Source organism: Aptenodytes patagonicus, chromosome 4 (genome assembly GCF_965638725.1).
Source record: "Aptenodytes patagonicus chromosome 4, bAptPat1.pri.cur, whole genome shotgun sequence".
Lineage (NCBI taxonomy): Eukaryota > Metazoa > Chordata > Aves > Sphenisciformes > Spheniscidae > Aptenodytes > Aptenodytes patagonicus.
The window spans coordinates 14,084,310-14,104,999 of record NC_134952.1 but is presented as its reverse complement, the minus strand read 5'-3'; the positions used below and the strand labels follow the sequence as shown (position 1 = coordinate 14,104,999).

At 39.9% G+C, this 20,690-nt stretch overlaps 1 protein-coding gene across 1 annotated transcript in view; it reads left to right on the top strand.

Moving 5' to 3' along the window:
* The window catches only part of STK32B (serine/threonine kinase 32B), a 194,369-nt gene extending 181,595 nt beyond the window's left edge, over positions 1-12,774 (top strand). The window contains exon 12 of the mRNA XM_076337575.1: positions 11,638-12,774. Within this exon, the coding sequence (XP_076193690.1) occupies positions 11,638-11,776 (139 nt within the window). The 3' untranslated portion in view covers positions 11,777-12,774. The remainder of the gene's footprint in view (positions 1-11,637) is intronic.
* The last annotated feature ends 7,916 nt before the right edge of the window (positions 12,775-20,690 follow it).

Here is a 20,690-nt window from a genome sequence, read left to right as displayed (position 1 = left end):
GTTCACTGCCACAGGGCTGCAGACATGTGCATCACCATCACTGCAGAGGCAGCAGGCATTTCACGGGCGTCACATTATTATTTGTCTTTAAATTCTCAGTCTGTTAGCAAAATTATGCTTATTGCTGTGATCTGCTGTCTGTTAACAGGCCTCTTCACTCCAGCTCCTCTGTATAATCTTTCTGCCTGAGGTCCAGGGTCTCGGTGGGGATGGCAGTGGCAGCGAATATGTTTCTAGTAAAGTAGATCTAACTCTAGATGCAGACAAAGAATTGTCCTTCTCCCCATATGTTTCATTTGGACATGACCCAAAGGATCACTCTACCTTGAAACTTTCACCAGAAGAATAAAGGAAGAGAATACGTCAAAGCAGCTCCTGCGTTCTATCTATCTGCTGACAGCTTTACAAAAGGCTGAGCCTGCATCCTTCAGGATACATACCAAAGGCAGGCTAGGAAACGAGTGTCTTCCTTGAGAATGAGTTTTGGCCCACACTGCTGAGAAATATCCTTATTCATGGGCAAGTGCCTGTAGTTTTTAAACTGGATTCTGGCTAACTGGAAAGAAAATTTTCTTCCTGTGGTCCCACAAAGTCTTATAACCAATACATTACTGGGAAATTTCATAGCTGCTTTCCTGTTGCTTGTACATGTGGATCTACAGATGTGTCTAAACTAGAAAAACAAGTTCACATTTGAAAATGAGGCTGAACAAGACAGATATTGTTGAGGATGCACCTGGTCTTGGACAGACAATAACCCACTTCTAAGAGACACCTATTTTACTAGTCTGAACGTAGCTTTATTGTCAGTGTTAATTGGTTGGTTTAGTCTCATTTTCTTCAGTGGCTGCATATCATTTGCTGTTTTCATTTATTTACTTCATCTCTTCACTCTTATTTTGCTTTATCAATTCCCAGGGTAAACCTGAGATCTCAAGACATTGCAGGTCAACATGCTACAGCATCCAGTATAATTTATCACTTGACTTCCACATACCAGTATTTCACATGTCACTCACACTGTATGTGCACCTGAACCCATTATGCTTGATTATAAATTGCTGGTTGATAGAAAATTATATTCACAGGCATTTACTGAGTGTAATTACTCAGCAGGAACTATCAAACTGAATCAATTACCCATGGTGTAAGCATATTTCCCCAAGGATTTTTGGAAAAGGTGGGAGTAAATGTCATGAGTGTCAGTGGTACCAGAAGACATCTGTGCTACATGGGAATACTTCCTCCAAAATTTTACTTTTCACATTCAGCTGTAATAAAGCATAACTTTTAGTCTGTGCCTCAGTCATTTAAATTTAAATGGAGTTAAAACAGAGTTATTTGAATGATTACATGGTAATCTACTGAGCTATCAAAACACATACTTCACAGTGTATTAGGAAAACAGACCTGAGATTATCACTGTTTCCATCGAAGCAGTCAGTACTAAGAGTACATGTTTGGGGTCAAAGACAGACTGAGTTAAATCTTGGTTAGATGCAGAACAACTACCCCAAAGGGTGTATGCAAGATTTTCAAAGGTGTCTGAAATAAATGGGAATTAGATGACAAAGTATTTTTCAAGATATAGCCCAAGTCATGCAGAAAAGCCACTGCTGGCAGACCCAGAGCCTGAATATGCTATAGGCATGTCTGCATGGATGAACAGGCGATTGCACCCCTGTGCTCCTCGGTGACTTCATTACCCAGCTCTTGGCAGTGTTTATCAGCATGTGCTATGTACCAGGCTGATGGGACTATTCAATTTCTGCACGCCTGAACAGTGTGGGTGTAAATTAGCTCTAATCCAGAAGCAAATTGGCTCTGCTAAGCAGTGCAGTGTGTGGTGAGCTTATACAGCTGCTAGACAGGAAGGGACTTGAATCTGTGGTAAGGTATCTCTATTTTTCTAGAGATGCAACAACTGTTTTCCTTTAAACTAATCAATTTAAAATTCATTTATTTAGTTTAAGCTCCTTTAGTAGTCAGCGAGGAGAGACTTGTATCTCCCAAGGTTGATCTGTGACACATATATTGGATAACTTAGACTGGAACTAATTATTCTATGTTAGTGCCTCTATCTATTTTGTAGAGAGAGCCTGAACTAATCTTTCCATTGTCTCTAGTTAGCTGGCATAAAATCCATCCCACAGTTGTGGTCTCAGTTCATTTCTGCAAAACTAAATGCCTAGCTGCCAGTCCAACAGGCACAGGTCACCTGTGGTCTGCTGTTGTGTCTGCCTGCTCTCTCTGAGTGACAGGTAATCAAGAGCATCTCATATGGCACCAAACACCACTTGTGGGGCAACTGTATTTGAGCCGTATGTACCTAACCATAGGGGCAGGAGGCCAAGAACAAGCAAGTTGTAAGTGTAAACATTATCAAGGAAGAGCTTAAGATTCATGACATCCACTCTTGCTAGTCATTTGATGAGGTTATTACTTGGACCAGGTCTCCCAAAATATATACCTGCTACCACACAAACACACAGTAGCGTTATGTTTCATTTAAAGCTGCTCTGTACATGTTGTTCTCTAGAGCGGGGCAGGGAGAGAAATTATCTGAGCTTACAGACTGTAATTTTCAGTTTGGAGTTGTGTGACTCAGCGCTAATGTTGCTGAGTGATAAGTGTTGAGTCTGCTCCAGTCGGTCCTAAAGTCTGCCCTGGTCTGCCCCAAGCCTCCTCTGGCGCAGAGCAAGATTGTGCCTTCCTTGTTTCCTTGAAAATATTTAGCAAATTCATACACCTTTCAGTGATTTCTGTTTTCCTGAAAGCACTACTGAGATCACTCTGTGCACAAGCTAAAGAAAAGCAAAGCCCACTATTAACTCTGCCATGGTTACTGCTCCTCTGTTAGCTGTAAAGAGGGTTTTTTAATAAAAAGAACATTAGCTATATACAGATGTCTTTGGAGATAGTTTTAATTACCTAAATAATTAGTTAGTTTAATTAATTAGATCTCCACAGTTGGGATTCTTTTGACTCCTTCCTCATTTTTCAAGTGTTTAACTCTCCTTCCATTTCTACTCTTTTTTTCTTATTCTACATTTTTCACCTTCATTGGTTTTTTTCTGCCTATTTTTTAAAGGCAGAATATAGGAAATCTTCCGTACTGCTCAGTTGTTGGCATGGTCCCTGGCATAATTTTTCCCAGGTCAAAATCACTCTCTGAAGCAATTCCCTTCATGTTTCAGAGGTTAGCATAGACAAAAGGCTGCCTAATAGGCAGCTGGAATACCACTCTGGTTTGAAGATTAGAGAGCTTAGCCATAAGGATGCAAGCCAGCCTGTGCCACTTAGCTTCCAGGCATCAATCCCCGCACCATTTTATCATCTGCTGCGAATGTAACCGATGCCTAAATACAGAAATGACATTCCCACGCAGAACTTTATTTGCTGCCTGTCATGAGAGCACTCCTGGGTACTGCTGGCGAATGGGAAGTGGATGAATAGTTTGGCAGACGTTCAGGTTATCAAGTAACTTAATCTTATGCAGGATTATTGTATCAATTAGTTCTGACATATGTTGTTATGAAATCAGAGCACTTTTCAAATTGGGGAATGTCGCAGAATGTGGCCAGAGACTTACCTCTATTCATGTGTCCTAATCATACGCCAACTCCTCACCCTGCACCCTGCTTTCCTTGGGAAGCAAACCTGAGCATGAAAGGGCAAGATGGGTTCTGCAGCTCACACCAACAGGATGTAGAAAATCCAGGAGTATTGTATTTGTTCTTTTTTGTTAGTACATTTCTTTAATATTTACACTGAGCAAAGGTTAGTTCTTCTTTATGGATGGAGTGTAAAATAAGCAAATTTCCTGAAGTTCTGATCAACTCATCAACTTATTTTTGTTAACGTTTTAAAAAAGAAAGGAAATACAGGAGTTTTCACTCCTGATATATTTGGTGGCTATTTTGTTTTGAAAAGTAAAAATACTCTTCCCAAATATGCTTATTCAGTTAAAAATAACCTGATCACGATGCTTTGCTCACTTTTTCTTCTTTATTTTACCTTTTCACTAAAAAAAGTAGTTGAATGAAAACCTGGCAGACCAGAACTAGTAAGCAGAATAATGGAGATATAGAGAAAGAGTAACGCTCATTTACAATTGTAAAATACCGCCAGCTTCTTCAATTTTTACAAAAATAGAACACAGCAAGAACCCATTTATAAGAGAAACCTTTAAAAATGCAGGCAGAAAATTATTAAGTGTCCGTGTATCAAACTCAATTCTTATTCCCCACAGTGGAGCCACATGACAAGCCAAGCTGCTTATTGTCCCAGAAATCATGCTCAGTTATCAATATTTCTACAATCATTGCCTGCAATTGATGTTAAAATGATGGCAGAAAAATAATGGGGGAAGTTTTCAAAGTGGAGTATAAGATGCACATGCATATAACCCATTATTTTTGAAAAGACGTGTGCACACTGCAGGACCTACATATCACTGCGAAAAAATTGCCCTGATTTTGTAGTTATGTGCACTTTTACTGATGTGCATGAGCTCCTATAAAGCTTAAATAAGAGATTTTACAAAAATAAGGTTTTGTATGAGCTTGGGGAAGTGACTCTGTTTTTCTGGCTAAAGCATGAAAGATTGTGGTGCTATGAACATTTTTACTCAGTGTCAAACCAACGGAACAGAGTTTTTTTGGGGCTGCTGGCTGAGCTGATCCAGAAAATGAGCTGGTATGACCAACATTGTTCGATTTCACCTGTCTACCACCTACTTACCACTGAACACTCATTATTTAGGTTGGAGAGGTAAACAAAAACATGTGTCTTCTCATGATGGTTATGCAGATATGTGAAGTTCAAGCTACCCAGCAGCTTTCTGTTCATACTTTCTATCACACTCCAGGTTAACAATACCAAGGGTGATGCTGGACTTTGAGGCGACAGCGTGAGTCCGTTTGAGTCTTCACAGTCCAAATCCTTCTGTTCTTTCTCAGAACAAGTTTCTCTGCATAAATCATTCCAAAATGTGAAGAACACAAGGATATACTCTGTACTTGTTCCACAAGGAGGAAATAAGCCAGTCTTATTGCCACAGTTAGACTCCAAAGTCCCACTAAGTCTTTCTTTTTACACCTTTTGACTGGAAATAAAGGCTCTAGAGTGCTACAAATTTACCAAAATGTTTGAGTTGAAAGTTTCATCTTTGTTTCATATGTAACCGAGCAGGGAATCCAGTTCTGATGAGGGATACAACCAGCCACTAACTATCTCCATCTCTTTAGAAAGCAAATTCTGGACCATTTGGTAAAATAGTGCTTAGTTATCATCAAGACAGATTAGTTGTCGTCAGGGACAGGCAGTGGTGGGGTGGGGAGAGTTAAAGCACCACCACCACCACCTTGAGGAAGCAGATGTGTTCACCCAGGCATTTTTTGCTTGTGTTTGTGTACAAATTTTGATGTATCATTACCGCACTGAATAAAAACTAAAATTAAAAACAAATAGTGGGCAATAGCAGTGGGCACCAAACTGACACTTTGCCTGCCCTCAGGGCCAAGATGTCTCACTATCACAAGATGCCTTGGCTATCTACAACTAGCCACTATCTTGCCTAGACATGCTGGGTATTCCCAGCTCTGCAAGTATCCCTGTGAGATATTGCTACAGTAGGGCCTCTCATGCTTTACGGAGTCCACCTTTACGGCATTATAACACTCTGTAAAAATTATTTTTAGTTTGGCTGGAATTTTTACAACTTCAGCATATCCAGCAATTTTAGTTACATGGCATAACTTCCACATTTCTATTTCCTATGACCAGGACATAACAAAACAATGCCTATGTCTGTCACTTTCTGGCTTCTTCTAACTCCTTTACAAAATTTCATTGCTAGATCTTCTCTATTGAGAATGAAAAGTTTTTAGTGCAATATTTTGAGAGAATAATATCTTTCAAAGAGTCCATATTTATCAACTGATATTCTAAAAATATAGTAATTGGACATAAGGGTCTTTATTGTTTTTCTGAAATCCCCCTCGTAACTTCTGTATCTGTGCTCCAGTAGACAAACCACAGTGACATGCAGAGAGACATGTAGCTGAAATAGTCCCTTTCTGAGCACAGTCATTCCCCATGATAGATCAGTTATTTTTTTCTCCTGATTCGGACATGTTTGTAATTAACCTTCTAGCAAGGCCATCTGGACAAGACATCAGCGTTACTTATGTGTAGCTGCTAAATCATAGAACTGAGGTGGGTTTGTAACTATTTAGCAAGCTGTCCCCCAGGATTCATGAATTTGAAGAACTAGCATAGACATGCCGGGTCTGTTCTGACCTCAGACCCCCTTCCTTGTAAAGAATAACTGGGATAAATGTTCCACAGATTTATCTACTCCTCAGGGCTTCTTTCAAGGGATGTAAAAGTTTCCATTAATAGAACTTTTTTCCTGCAATAAATCTACAGCTCCTAAAGCTCATCTTATTATGCCCACCTTTTCCCCAAACCAAAAGCAAAAGCATCTGTTTCTCCAGCAAAGTATTTGAAATATCAATAGGCCAAGGTAAAATGCTAAATCTAGAAATGGGAAAGTAAATTCCACTGCCCACTCAGACCATTTTCTTTCCTCCACACCCAGGACACCGGGTTTGCAACACTGGCAAACTCACCTGCAAATTTTCTGTAATAAAAAGAGTGTCTTGTAGGACATGGTATGTGTGGGATTCTCAGAAAAGTGGTAGTTCTGCCAGGTTTGAACACTCTTTTTGTCGGTAGAAATTCTATCCTCGATGGTTGCTGAGTGTGTGCCCACTGCTTGAAACACCTCGCATTTCTGAGGCTTCAGTTTCACACTGACAGCATGGCAAGACCCATTGGTCAGTACCTCAGCTGCACAAAGGTGTTATCGTGCACCGAGGTATTGCCTGGCCAGAACAAACAGACAAGAGTGACAGGCAGTGTAAAAGCCTCCATACAGCTCTCAAACAGAGCAGCTACATTTTGTAAACCTGATGCCACTGGTCTATATTGCTATAGGGTTTTTTGGACCAACAATTTTTCCCTGTCCTTTGAATGCCCTTCCACTGACAAATATCTGATTCAAGATCCAGCATTGGAAATCAATGCTGCAGGAGCTCTACTATAATATCTGAGTGTTCAGGATAATAAGAGTCTTAAAAACCTTTCCATAGCTCACACAGATACTTTCTCTTTACCAGAAATACTGATGAAGCCCAAGACTTGACTGAAGGGTCAGTTACTTTTTCTGATGCTTTCCTGTAGTGGTTGGTACAGCCTCTTTCTTCCTCACTGCTGGAGAGGAGGTTGTTCAATGCTCAGTGTCACGCACTATCAATATTACATGGATCAATGGTGAAGGGAAGGAAAACTCAGCTTATCTCTTTGTTGGTTCAGCAGAACCACTCTTAATTCCCAGCATAACTGCCTCTGAGACTATTTATGTATTTGTACAGAATTGTCATGGAATAAATGTAATAGAGACTGTTCAAACTCATTTTCATCCTCTTTTCCCTGCAGGGTTTTTTTTTTCCGTATGACTATCCACTAGAACCACTTGTTCACTTTTTTCATCCGCAGCTGGCCATATTACAATTTATTCTGAGTAAATGGCATTCAGCAAAGGAACAGCTACCTGGTTCAGATCCACAACTAAGTCCCCATCAAGCCATTCATTCTCCCTGAGCCTTTATCAAGTTATCACAGCCTGTAGCTGCGTCGGCTTAAAGGCAAGATAAGTCATTCACTGGAAAGCAGTTTCCTACAAATGATTTATTGCACTGATGCCATTTTTAAACAGAATGGCCCCGACTGCATTTATTTTGCCATGATTACAGGAACCGTGTCGAAGTACCCATGTTTTTGAAAAGCTGAGAACATCTGATGGAAAAGTGTTCCAGCTCTGGCACCAAGGAATCAAGAATGCACAAACAAGGGATAAATTTCACTTCTGCAACTGTCCAACATTTTAGCTGAAGAGACTGTTTGTTCATACACAGCTGCTGTGGTGAGATTTGTTTAGGTCTTGACCTGAGCCTATTTGCAGTTTGGAGCTAGGTTGAAATACAGACCAATTGCCTTATTTTTGCTGAAATTGCAGTGGTTTGGGAGGAGGCCTTTGTCTCTTAGCAAATCTGAAATTTTGACAGTCATGTTGAATCTGCAGCTTTTCGTCCTTTTTCATTGAGCTTATCCTACCAAGGAGCCTAAAGACAAACTTTCAGTATTTTTCTTCACCTAGTGAACAAAGCTGAGCTGTAAGTTCTTTCCTGATGGTCCCCAAGTTTGCTACTGGGTTTCATTAGGTGTTTCTGATATTCACTCTGGCCTGCCATAGTTGTAGCAGTCTTTTTTGCTTCAGTATTTTATTTTCCATGCTAGTTTTTAGCCAGTCTGCTCTCTCTACTTTTGTATTTTTATGTATTCAATAATGCATATAGGCATAATTACATATGCAGTATAATTATGTTTTGCTTGAATATATATGCCACCTTCTTTTCTTAATCATCACAGACACCAGACTCTCGTTCCCCGTTTCATTCAGGCCTGTGAGGCACAGAGCAGTACTTAGAGGCACAAAGCTCAGCTTCCATCGTTCTCTGCAGCAGCTGCCTCAACATCTGATGTGCAACTACAAGCAAAGTCCCACGTTGCTTGGCATGTTCCTGCTCATTGCATCCTTTGCCTAATCAGGAGCTGCAAGTACAAGCCTATGCATGATCTGTCACCAGTTTATCCAGAAAAATCTCCTGCAGACCTGGGTTTGATAAGAACGCAAGGTTTCATCAGTCCAGGCACGGCTTCAATGTTCTTTTTGTTTCTATTTCTTAGCCACAACTTACCCAGCTCAGATTTATGACTAGCTCCAAACCATGTGAGTTTTCTGGACAAATATAATTCCCCCTCAGCTTCACCCCTACATTGTCTCCACTTGTCAAGAGAGAAGTTGAGGCACAGAAAAGGGCTGTAATTTGCCCAAAGGGTGACAGAGGTAGAAACAGAATCCGCATCTCCTGATTCTGAGTCCAATTCCCCAGACCCCAGGACACACTGGTAAGTAGGTGTTAGCATGCCCATTATAGCCCCTTATAGTGAAGTCTTTAACGTAATTTTAATCACTGAATAAAGTGATTGATAAATTATTAAACATTTAAATAACAGTTAACTTTTTACTACATCATCAGGTTAATAACCTATTGTTTATTTTGATAGTTTGTAAATATGGATAGTGAATCTAGATATGGAAACAGAAAATGTCTGAAAAGGGAATACAATGAAGCACTGCTGAAACAATGTATTTCTTTAGCACTTCCAAACCCCCATAATCTAACTATGGTTCAATAATAGACCTGGGGAGTAGGGACAGGATAAAAGAAAATAAATGGAAATCAACAATAGAAACCACCTCTGTAGAGAGTGAGCAGTTCAAGGCTGGTCAGTGGTATCTTTTCAACTCAGCATGGGCTTCATTCCTCTCCTTTCCCGCTGTCCTCCTTACATGCTGCCTTTGTGCCAGTTTGAGTGGTTTGGAAAAAAAAAAAATTGGTGTTTTCCTGCTTTATGCTGTTATTGAGAGACTTCTTATTTCCCCATTAATTTTAGCAGTACAGTAAATGCCTTCTTCTTCAGCATTTTATGAACCAAGTAAATATTAAACAAATTCAGGGAGAAAGCACTTGCGTGTCTTAGACCAACGCAATGATTTCTGACATCTCCATAGAGCCAAAATGTGTCTCACTCTGCTATTTAGCAGTTTGCACAGGTCTGCAACCCACAGTTTGCAACATGAGTTTCCAAGCACTGTAGCCTTTTCTGTTGACTAAATACCTTAGTCTCATAAGGGCCAGTAGCTCAGACCCTAAGATGGTTCAAGACTTTGTCTGATTCAATTACTCTCATGGTAGTCCCCTGGATCTCTTTTGAAGCCCTTATTTTTAAAAAAAAATGCCATCACAGTTGCTGCCTTCCATTCCTTGGTGTCAAGACAGTTTCAATAATAAGTTACATACTCCATTCAACTGTGCAGAAATTATATATTTCAATTTTCTTAGAGTCCTTGGGTGAAAATTCAGTGTCGATGATTTGTCAACATTCATTTGAATGACTGGTTCTAAAGCTGTTTGACTGATGGTTTAACTGGAGATGATGGACAAATTTCTCATAAAGAAAGGAATGTCCCTAAGCTCATTTGTCAAGAACGTTGGTGAAGATAATTCATTGGCTTTTCAGCTAGGGACTCATATTTCTTGTGCTTTCCTCTAATATCTCAGTCCTCCATTGGCCTGTAGACACACTGGTAGCCTTCCTATTTCTGGTGCACTTGAAAAAATTACTATTAGGGTAAATGCATTCAGCAATTTGTTCCTCTAATCTGTTTTTTCAGTCTGTCTTAAAGTTTTTTATTTAATGTGCTGGTGTTTGTGCTCTTCTAAATTTAACCTATTTGGACAGTGTTTTCATTATTTTTACTTTAAATAGCCTCCTTTATTCTTCTGCTTATCTATGACAGCTATTTCATGTCCTTTCATGTGCTCTTCTGAGCCTTCAGTATGGCATCTCTATAGTCTTTATGCCACCTGGAAGTATTTTACCCTTTGAAACTGACCTTTTGCATTTCATTTTTGCATGCTTTTCCATTATTGAGTATTTTCTACATATTCAATGTTGCTTGCAAAGTTTTTTGGGAGTATATCATATATACCACTTATAATCACTGTAACAAAGAGCTTCTTCCATAGTGTCTCTGGTGCCAACTCTTGGTGCCTTTTTCAGGAATACATCAACAGCTGTTTCTCATTTTGAGAAAACAAACAGTCAGAGAAAAATTCCTCTAAAACAGCAGCTGTTCATGTTTTAAAAAAAAATTGGTCTCTACCTTATAGCTTCCCCATGAATCTTTAAACCCATCTTGAAAGTACTTACATTGTGTCTGTGTTTGGAGAAAAACTGAATATCACATGAATCACAGTAAAATCACAGAAGTTGATACAAGTGTTGAACAGAAATGCCGAGAAGCTTGATGATAAAACGATTGGTGGGGAGTGCAGGTGCGGCTAGGGCTGTTGCTGTTGTCTAGAAAATGATGTCAAAAGAAGATGACTTTGCAGTCTTTAAACAATGTAGGATTTTGTTGTTGTTGTTTTTCCTTGAATCCACCTAGGGGTCTTTGACAACATATGAAGTAAGAACAAGAAGAATACTGAATATACTTTCATCTCATGTTTTTTTCTCTTGTACTGGTGGAGGTTACTGATAATTTTGTAGGAGAGCAGAGGGGAGCCGCTGCTTACTGCTGTTGTGTGCCCAGTCAACAACTCTCATCAGCCTTGAGCTACCTGGAGGTTTTGTCAAGTTACAGTCTGAGCAGAGGTGCTAAAGCCAGAGAAAGCACTCTCCTCTGCTAGCTATTTATGATGGGCTTTAATGGGAGCAGTCTTTGACCGAGACCCAGCTGCACATATCTAGGAGGAAGCAATCATCAATGTTTAGAAGAAATGGCAGCTATAAAGCTCAAGGAGTTAATAGAGATCGAATGGTACAGGAATTTGTTTTATACACAGGTGTATGTGGCTATCCACAGGACAGGCAACAGCTGTCATTCTGAGACAGTTACCTGCACACGATAGCTATATCAATGTTTTTAACCTTTGGCAGATTAAGAAGACAGCAGGATCAAAGTGGACAGACTTCCAGCATGGACAGCAGAGCATCCCTTCAGAGCCACGAGAAACTCCAAGACGGACGTAACAACAATTTACTGGGACATGGCTGCACAAGAGGCTGCAGCAGCTAGTGAGCCACGGCCCCGCACACGCTTCCACCCTGGCAGGGCGAGGAAAGGTCCTCTCTGTGCATGCCTTCACCTTCGCCCCTCGGATCCCGGGACATCTGACTCCTCCAAAAGCAGGTTCCCCAGACAAGGACAAACCCACAGAGCACGCCGGCTGACACTTTCCACGTATGACCCTGCTCTTCTTCTGACTCTGCCACTGGGAAAATGACCATCAGCAACAAAATACAGTTTTATAAGTAAGTGTGACTTTCCTTTTCAAAATCCTGGAAGAAAACTTGAAACAATTCATTAGGCAGCCTCTCAAAGATTGTCACGTTTCTGGCTACTTGCAAGAGACAAAGTTATATTGGGCCCAGCTTTATCTTGAAGGCTTTACGTTACCCTCTGTCTCCGTGAATTAAAGTGGTCCAGTTTGGAATTTTGTGAAACTGCTGGGCACAGCTGTTTCTGAGCACCTGCTGTTGAGTTTATAAGAGATGTAAATACGTGAATGTAGTGTCAAATAGGCCAAACACTGAATAATTTCATTTAAATACCTGAAACCCATTGGAAAAGTTGCAGCGGGAATGTATTCACATTGTTCTTTAACTTCATGCATTCTGCTTTGTTGTAAAAGGTGTGACCCTGGCCAAGTCAAAGTTTTGCTAGTGACTTTAGTGGATGCAGGATCAGACACATCAGTAGTGTATGATAATCATGACAAAGAAAGACCTTTTTATTTGTAACAATGGGCTGACTGAGCCAGAGTTGAAAAGCAGCTTAGTAAGGAGAGCTAAAAACATTAGGAATTCGCTCAGATCCATAGTTAGGTGTTATAAAACGTGAAGAAGTTACATGTGTCTCTGTTTTCATGGATCTATTCTGGATGAGAACCATCTTGAATAGAAAGAAACATACTTTATCCAAAGTATTGTTGACATGAAAGCCTTTTTTTGGGGGGGTCTTAAATAGCATCCGCAATTCCAGACATTTATGGTATTTTACAACTTGTACATCCATATTTTGATAATAAATGCATGCTTGTTCTGTCCTATTGTGCTTTTATTTTTAAGGGTTACCATCCGTTAGCAAATTTCATTTCAAATTTTTGAAGCAAATAAGTTAGGCTTTTGAAAGTGAAAAACATTTTATTTGTAATAATCTATTTTGACTGTATTGTTCCATTCTATCTTTTACAAAACAAAGTTCTTTGTAATTGAATCTATTTTTAAATTTGGTTTCACATTATATGTAATTTTTGTCACAATTTTTTCATAAAATACAGATTTTTATTGCTCCATGAAATGATATGGTGTTCCTATCAACAACAGAGCAGTTTACAAATGTAGTAAGGTAAAGATTTTACATCTGTCATGAGCATGGTGTTGGTCTACTTGCTTAATTTGGGCATAGACTGAAATAATCATAGGATCAAGCAAAGGAGCAGAGTTTTCCTGGTCTTGCAAGGACACATTTCATTGCCCAGATTAAATTGTTTCATACCCATCCCTTCTTATAACGACCTTTTTTTTTTTTTCTTAATATTGGTTTCACTTGGGAAGGACCAAAATGGATAACATTTCACATAATTTCTGGAAACACCTATTGCTCTGTTCCAATTAAAATGCATCATGGTCTTGGATCTTGATCCTGGAAAGAAGTGAAAGATTTTATTTACTTGCGTAATACTACAGAAATTAATGGCACTACTCATAAGTAAATGCTTGCAGGATCCATGCTGTATCAAATAATATAGATTAGAGCCAGGAAGTTTTTGGAAGCAGGGTCAGTAATATATTAAGATTTTCCATGCAAAATTTTCCGATTTGAAAAACATTGGGGAAAAAAAGGCAGTTGCACATTTGCTTTTTTTCGATGATTACTGTTGTTTTGAGCAAGAAGAGTTATTGCGGGTGATCTTGTACAACATCAACCACATAGGATGCAACTATACTAGCACCTTAATTCAGGCTGGGAAGGCATTTTTGAAGTTATTGTCTCCACCTTACAGCCCTACTGCGTTTTGGTTCATATTGTAGCACCCAAATCACATTCTTTCTGGATGACACAAAACCCGAAAATATGCTCCAAGAGAGCACTTAATGCTATCTGCCCAGCCTTGGGCCTGTAGGCCACAGGAACAGATTAGGGCAAATAGGAAATTAAACTTCCTGAAATGCGCCTCACGTGGATGTCAGGTCTGCATCGCTGACCGCTCTGCTTTGCAGAGCCCCTCCTGTCGGGCTGCACTGCCTGCTAATGCACACACAGCCATCAAGAAGCCTGGGTTTATAGACTGAAAAGTCCCGATCCACAGCCTTTAGAGTATAAGAATTTCATCAATGACTATATTAAAGGCTGGGGGACTTTCCTGCAGATAGAATTTAATTAGCAGCAGGATTCTACCAAACATTTGCAGTCTGAGCTGGCTGGCTGCTGGGTGTCTTTGCCATGGCTTTACTAAGCTGTTTTTGAGAGAAGCCTGCTTATATGATAGATGGCATCTACTTAAATATGTTTGCACAGAGAATTGTGCATGAATGCAAGCTCACTCGGACACTTTAATTTCACGCTTGTCGCCACACGGTCATTTCTCAAACAACTCTACTGCTTGCAAAAAAAAGAAATCATGACACCAATCAGCTTTATCCAGAGTCCATGGCACTTCCACTGACTGCAGCCTGAACATTGTGCTGCATATAATTATCTTTGTCTACTTATTACACAGGTCAGAGAATACCCTCAGCTACACTGCAGAGACCAAATATACTCTTAGTTCATCTTTCCTTTCGACCAACACAGCTGTAAGGAACCGGCCTGTCATGGGAGACCCTGATAATGGTGCAGAAGAAGAAGAAGAAGAGAGCTCATTCTGTATAGTATGTGCTTTGTGAGGACAGAACAAGTACTACAAGAAAAGTCACACAGCCTGGGAATAAGCCTGAGAAGTGCTTGTTTGGGACTTGTCTCCTCTAGTATTAGACATAAGAAAAATGTACATGTCTGCAGCTGAGTTAGCCAGAACTAGGCTCAAAAATAAAGAGGGAGAAAAGAAAAAAAAGATGCTTTTAGGATGTGGTGCACTTGCTGTGTCTTGATTGCCTCTTTTAGCAGATGGTTCTCCCTGTAGCTCTGCCTCCATGGAGTATAATGACAGCGTACACAGCTCAGATGTGGACATGTACATTGTGCACTGACATTTAGTCAGATGAATCTTGTTTGTGATGGCACAGACAATCTGTGGCGATGCAGTCTAATTCTTATGAAAAAATGGGAACATTTCTGATCATTTCAGCAGGACTAGGATGGAGCTGTTTAAACAGTTTCTATCCTTACATGCAAAAGTGGTATTAGAGAGCTGAGAAATTACACAAAAACAGACTCTTGCAACAAATACTGCCTTGCTTTCCAACAGAAAATGAAAACAGGGAAGGCAACCTAAATAAGATATGGAAGGTTTTTACAAAATACTCAGTGAGATGGAGGGGGAAAACAAAGCGGGGCAGTCATAAACCCAAAAGAAACTCCTTGGGACTCATTTATTCTATACAGCTTTATTGCCTCGCAAAAGCAGCCAGTGATCTTAACTGCCAAAGTCTCGTCTGGTTTCTCCAAGTCATTTCAAGGGTAAAATATTTTTTCTTATTTCTGTTCCAGGGAAGAGGGAAGGAAGTCTAACACAGCTGGAAAAGCAGTTTGCTGCTACAACATTTTATTGCAATGCCACTTGCTCTGCAATGTTACAGTTCTGATCACACATGCACATTCCCACAGCATCACTCCATGTTAAACTCTGCCAGATTTACCTTCTGTTCAGTTTGCTCCTTCTACATTGTGTATTAAATATTGGCACCGTACTGTAAATGTTTAATTATCAACTGTCATAAAATACAAATGGCTCCTTTCATCTGTAGTCTTGACAAAAATGATTAATGAAATATTTCCAGAAGTTTTTCCTGTAGACTTGGGGGGGTGGGAGGGTTGGTTATAGATCTTGGCACACTATTCAAAATGACATCAAAGTACATAATAGAGGAAATGCTAGGCACCAATCCATCCACCCATTCCATTCATTTAGATGTTTTCTGCTTGCAGAAATATGTGATCACAATTTCAAACCAATTTCTGACAGGTTAAACTAAACCTAAATATTGGTGTTTTGCATGCACTGAGGAACTGTAGTTGGCTGAATAAGACCCAAAGCATTTTTCTGTTTTCCAGCTGGGTAGCTATGCCAACACTTCTGCTATGAAAAAAGTGTCTGCTAACATAGGAGAAGCTTAGCGGTTTTGGACAGGCACATTTACAGTTTTGGTGGGAGTTGGAAAGCAAGGATATATTCAAAGTGCATTTCATTAAAAAAACCACAGGTATCATAGAATCATAGAATCATAGAATAGTTTGGGTTGGAAAAGACCTTTAAAGGTCATCTAGTCCAACCCCCGAAATCCTCTTGAACCTCCGCTGCTCTAGCACCTGCCTCAAGAGGAGACCTGGAACAAACCACTGTTCTGCAAATAATCCCCATTATTTCTATATCTGGCCCAGATTTCATCCGTGGCTAAACAAGCTCATCTATGCAGGCTCTGAATAAGAAGCAAGCGACGGCAGGACCCTGCCTGTTTGCAGTGCTGGGCTGCTCAGACTGTGCCTTCTTGTACAGCAAAAGGAACTACAACTTATAGCAGCCGCTGGAGCCAAAGTCATCAGTCCTGCTAGGAAAAGCAGAAATTATTTTTTCCTACACAGCAGTTGCAGTTCAGTCCCTTAGCACATGCTGCCAAGAGGCCCCATGGTAAATTTTGAATGAGGAATAATGTAAAGCTTTTATAGATCCTTCTGGTGCCACGCAAAAACCTCCATGATGGATTGGTGTGATTTTTAAACAAGAGCTTTGCAGTTCTTCTTCTGGAGAGCATACTAGTAGCTAAATAACTAATTTCCTATGCATATTGCGCTTAACCAGCTTAGCTTCCATCAGAGTAGTTACTTGCGTTTATCTGTATTTTAATGATTGGATCAGCTACTCTCTGGCCAGGAGGGAAAAATGTTTTGATATTTTTAGCATTCATTTAGCAATGCAAATTAGCTTGCTATAATCATGTTTGTGAGAAAACACACAGTACAATCAGGACCTGAATAATGACTGATATTATCTATGCTCTATACATCAATGAACTTGGCTCAGAGCCATAAACTCCCTTTTTTTGTAATTTTTAATTGGGAAGGAGGAATGTATCTAATCAATTAGAGTATTTTTTACAAAATCACCAAACAGTCCTCATGAGTCTTCCCAGAGACTCAAAATCATAACATAGGGCAGAAAGCTTCGCTGCTTGATGTTTGGGGTTTTAAGTCAGTTATAAACAATAAAGTAAGCATATCAAAGCCTCTGTAGTTTTCAATACCCATTAAGAGAAATACAATTGAGAACGATCCTAAAATCCAAGTCCTTCTGAAATGTATGCCCATGAATATAGAATTATGTAAAATCAGTGCCCTTTGAATGGAATTACCTGAATAGATTTAGTCATAGACATTTTCATGGGCAAAAATACGTTGGAACTAGTGCTCTGGAGAATTTTTTGTGTCTTACCTTTTCACTGTTTTGATGTGTGCTATATTGCATCCCTGGAATTTTCCCACAGTGATTATTTTGTACTTGAAAAATCCCTCTTGGAGGAGTACTATACAATTTAATTAGTAGTTATAACTTTTCTATACAATTCTATAGCGAGGATAATATTCTCCAGTCATTGTGCTAAGATACTGAGGCAATTTCAGTATGGTTAATTAGTAATGAGAGAATGCTTTAAGTCTTGAGCCCTATCATGGTAAACATTATATTCACACATTAAGGTAAGTCAAGTCAGACACTACCGCAAGGAATTTAGAGTTTGAACTAGCTTTATAAGATACAACTTGAAGCCAGAGATATACTGGAGAAAGCATTCAGGGAAGCAGGTAATGGTGAAATCAACTTAGTAAATGTAATGAGCAACCATATAATGCAGATGTATGGATATTTTCTGCATTAAATTATATGCAACATCTCCTTTAAGGCCATAAATTTCCCGTTTATATTTGAAAGCTCAGGCTGAATAATCTTGAAGAGTAGGGAAAGGGCCAAGGGAATGGAGCAGAGGCAGAGCTGGCTGCAGTGACACCAGTGGCTGTCGTCAGTGCCTTTTCTTCCATCCAGCTTAGGCCAGCTAGAGCACAAGAGGCTGGTTTCACTGAGTGGAAAACCTCTGCAACTGCCGAATCAAACCAAAGAGAGCTGTGAAGAGTTGAAGTGAAGAAGTATGCAAAGAGGATGAGAGCTGTCATCAGAGCTGGCTTGTTGCTTCTGCACCCCGTCACGAGAACTGGCATGGTTCTCTATAAATCCTGCCTTTCCCATGGTCTGGCAGGGGCATTCGCTCCACCGGGCTGTAGAGTGCAAACATCCATGTGCAAACACTGCAGCACAGAAATCGATCCCTGCTGAACACCATTTTGACTGACACAGATCAATCACTGCCCTCCCAAAGTCCTGCCAAACACCACCCACAGACATACATCCCCACCTCCTTCTCTCACCAATGGACCTGTCAGACAAAAGGCCCAGTTTTCCACCTACCTGTTACTGTTAAGATGAGTCTCAAACTCCAGGAATTAAAGGTCTTGGAAATGCTTAGAGCCTGCTGAAACCCCACCAAGTCCACTGGTCAGAGTGTTTCAGAGGGTTTCTTTGTAGCCAGCATTCCTCTTACTGCAGTACCGGGCTTAATTTTACATTTTTCAGAGAGGCACACATTAATACTGAGCAGCTAATAAAAAAGAAAGAACACTAAATAGAGCAAGACAACCAGCAAAGCAACATGTATTTTAAAGAGATTTCTGAAATATGTTTTTGCCATCTTATAGGCACAGCTATTTGAATAAGCAATGTAACTTTTTTGCAAACGAGAGGCATAATCACTCAATCTGGGCACAGAAATGTTCCTAAATGTATGTAACTGATAGTGTGTGCTCTCATATTATAGCAGTAACTTTCATTACCTTCTTCTCATTATTTTCTTCAAGATAAAGTATCTGCTAAAGCTTGTAGTAGTGACATTGAATCCTACAGGTCAAACTATGTGAACTATATTAAAAAAATAATACCATTTTATATTATCAGTCTTTAATTTTATTCCACTTCTTTTTTTTTCTGTTTTGAAGATGAATAGGACCACACAACTAGCCTTTTCTGGATCCTTCATTGCTTCATATTATCCTCACTTGTATTCGTCTCCTCTTTAAATACACAAACATTTCCCTGGCAACACACAACACAAACACCCTCCTGTCATGGGGTTTTCAATCTTTCCACACAAATGAAGCTCTCTGTGTCTCTAAGACATTGTGCTGTCCCTCTCTGGAAAAACTTCTCTGTGAACTGCACTGATCGTTTACAGTTGCCCCACCAGGACTGTAAGTTATTCATTTTTTCATTCCTCAGGCTGCATTATCATTTCTAAGATGCATGAACATGCTAGTATTTCATACTACCATGTTTCATACTACTGTAGGGTCTTGGAAGAAGGGTTTTTAAAGGAGTTAAGGATTTTTTTTTTTTTTTTTTTAGTATCTCTATGCATTGAGCAACTACGTACACAGAAAAGCGCTGGGCTATTTTATTGCATGTTTTTAGTATATTTGTACTACAGTAATGCATTAATTCCCTCAGCTTGCTCCTTTCAACCTTGAATGTGTCAATACTGATTTTCACCTTCCGCCCTGTTGTACTGCTGTCTCTTATTGGTAGGACCAAGATTATTGGTTTACTGAACCAGTATCTATACCAGGGACATATCCCTGCTTTTCTTGAAGAGCATACATATGTATGAACAGATTAATTGACTGTATTTTTCTCCTTGAAGAAAAAGTAGTATTTACTTTATTTGTACTAGCTGAGAATAACAAATTAAACCTTCTCCATTTAGCACACTTCAAATAAAAATTTTTCAAGTCAGTTCACAAATGAACGTTATGAGATTTAAAATGTATTAACTGCTGAAAATATGTTTGTATTTTTCTTGAAGACATTTATTCCAAAACTCTTTCCATAGAAATAATGCAGCCATCCCTGTGATCTTTTACACTGTGATATGTTCATTATGTGGCATATACATATTAATCTATAATTAAAAGGGTTGGCTGTGAGAGATACTTCTTAGTTCATCTGCCTCATGTTCACCAACAGCTTTGGAACGTATATTCCTTTACAAGTGACAAGTCAAAACATGGATAGGAAAACATGCATAGGAAAACATTGGTAGCATAAAACCCAAATTTTTCCTGTCAATGGGTGGCAGAAGCCTCAATCTTCCAAGCTAAATCATAGAATCATAGAATCATAGAATCATTGAGGTTGGAAAAGACCTTTAAGATCATCGAGTCCAACCATCGACACAACACCACCATCCACTAAACCATGTCCCTAAGTGCCTCATCTACTCGTCTTTTAAATACCTCCAGGGATGGGGACTCCACCACTTCCCTGGGCAGCCTGTTCCAATGTTTCACCACTCTTTCAGTAAAGAAATTTTTCCTCATGTCCAATCTAAACCTCCCCTGCCGCAACTTGAGGCCATTTCCTCTCGTCCTATCGCTTGTTACTTGGGAGAAGAGACTGACACCCACCTCGCTACAACCTCCTTTCAGGTAGTTGTAGAGAGCGATGAGGTCTCCCCTCAGCCTCCTTTTCTCCAGGCTAAACAACCCCAGTTCCCTCAGCCGCTCCTCATCAGACTTGTTCTCCAGACCCCTCACCAGCCTCGTTGCCCTTCTCTGGACACGCTCCAGCACCTCAACGTCCTTCTTGTAGTGAGGGGCCCAAAACTGAACACAGTATTCGAGGTGCGGCCTCACCAGGGCCGAGTACAGGGGCACGATCACTTCCCTACTC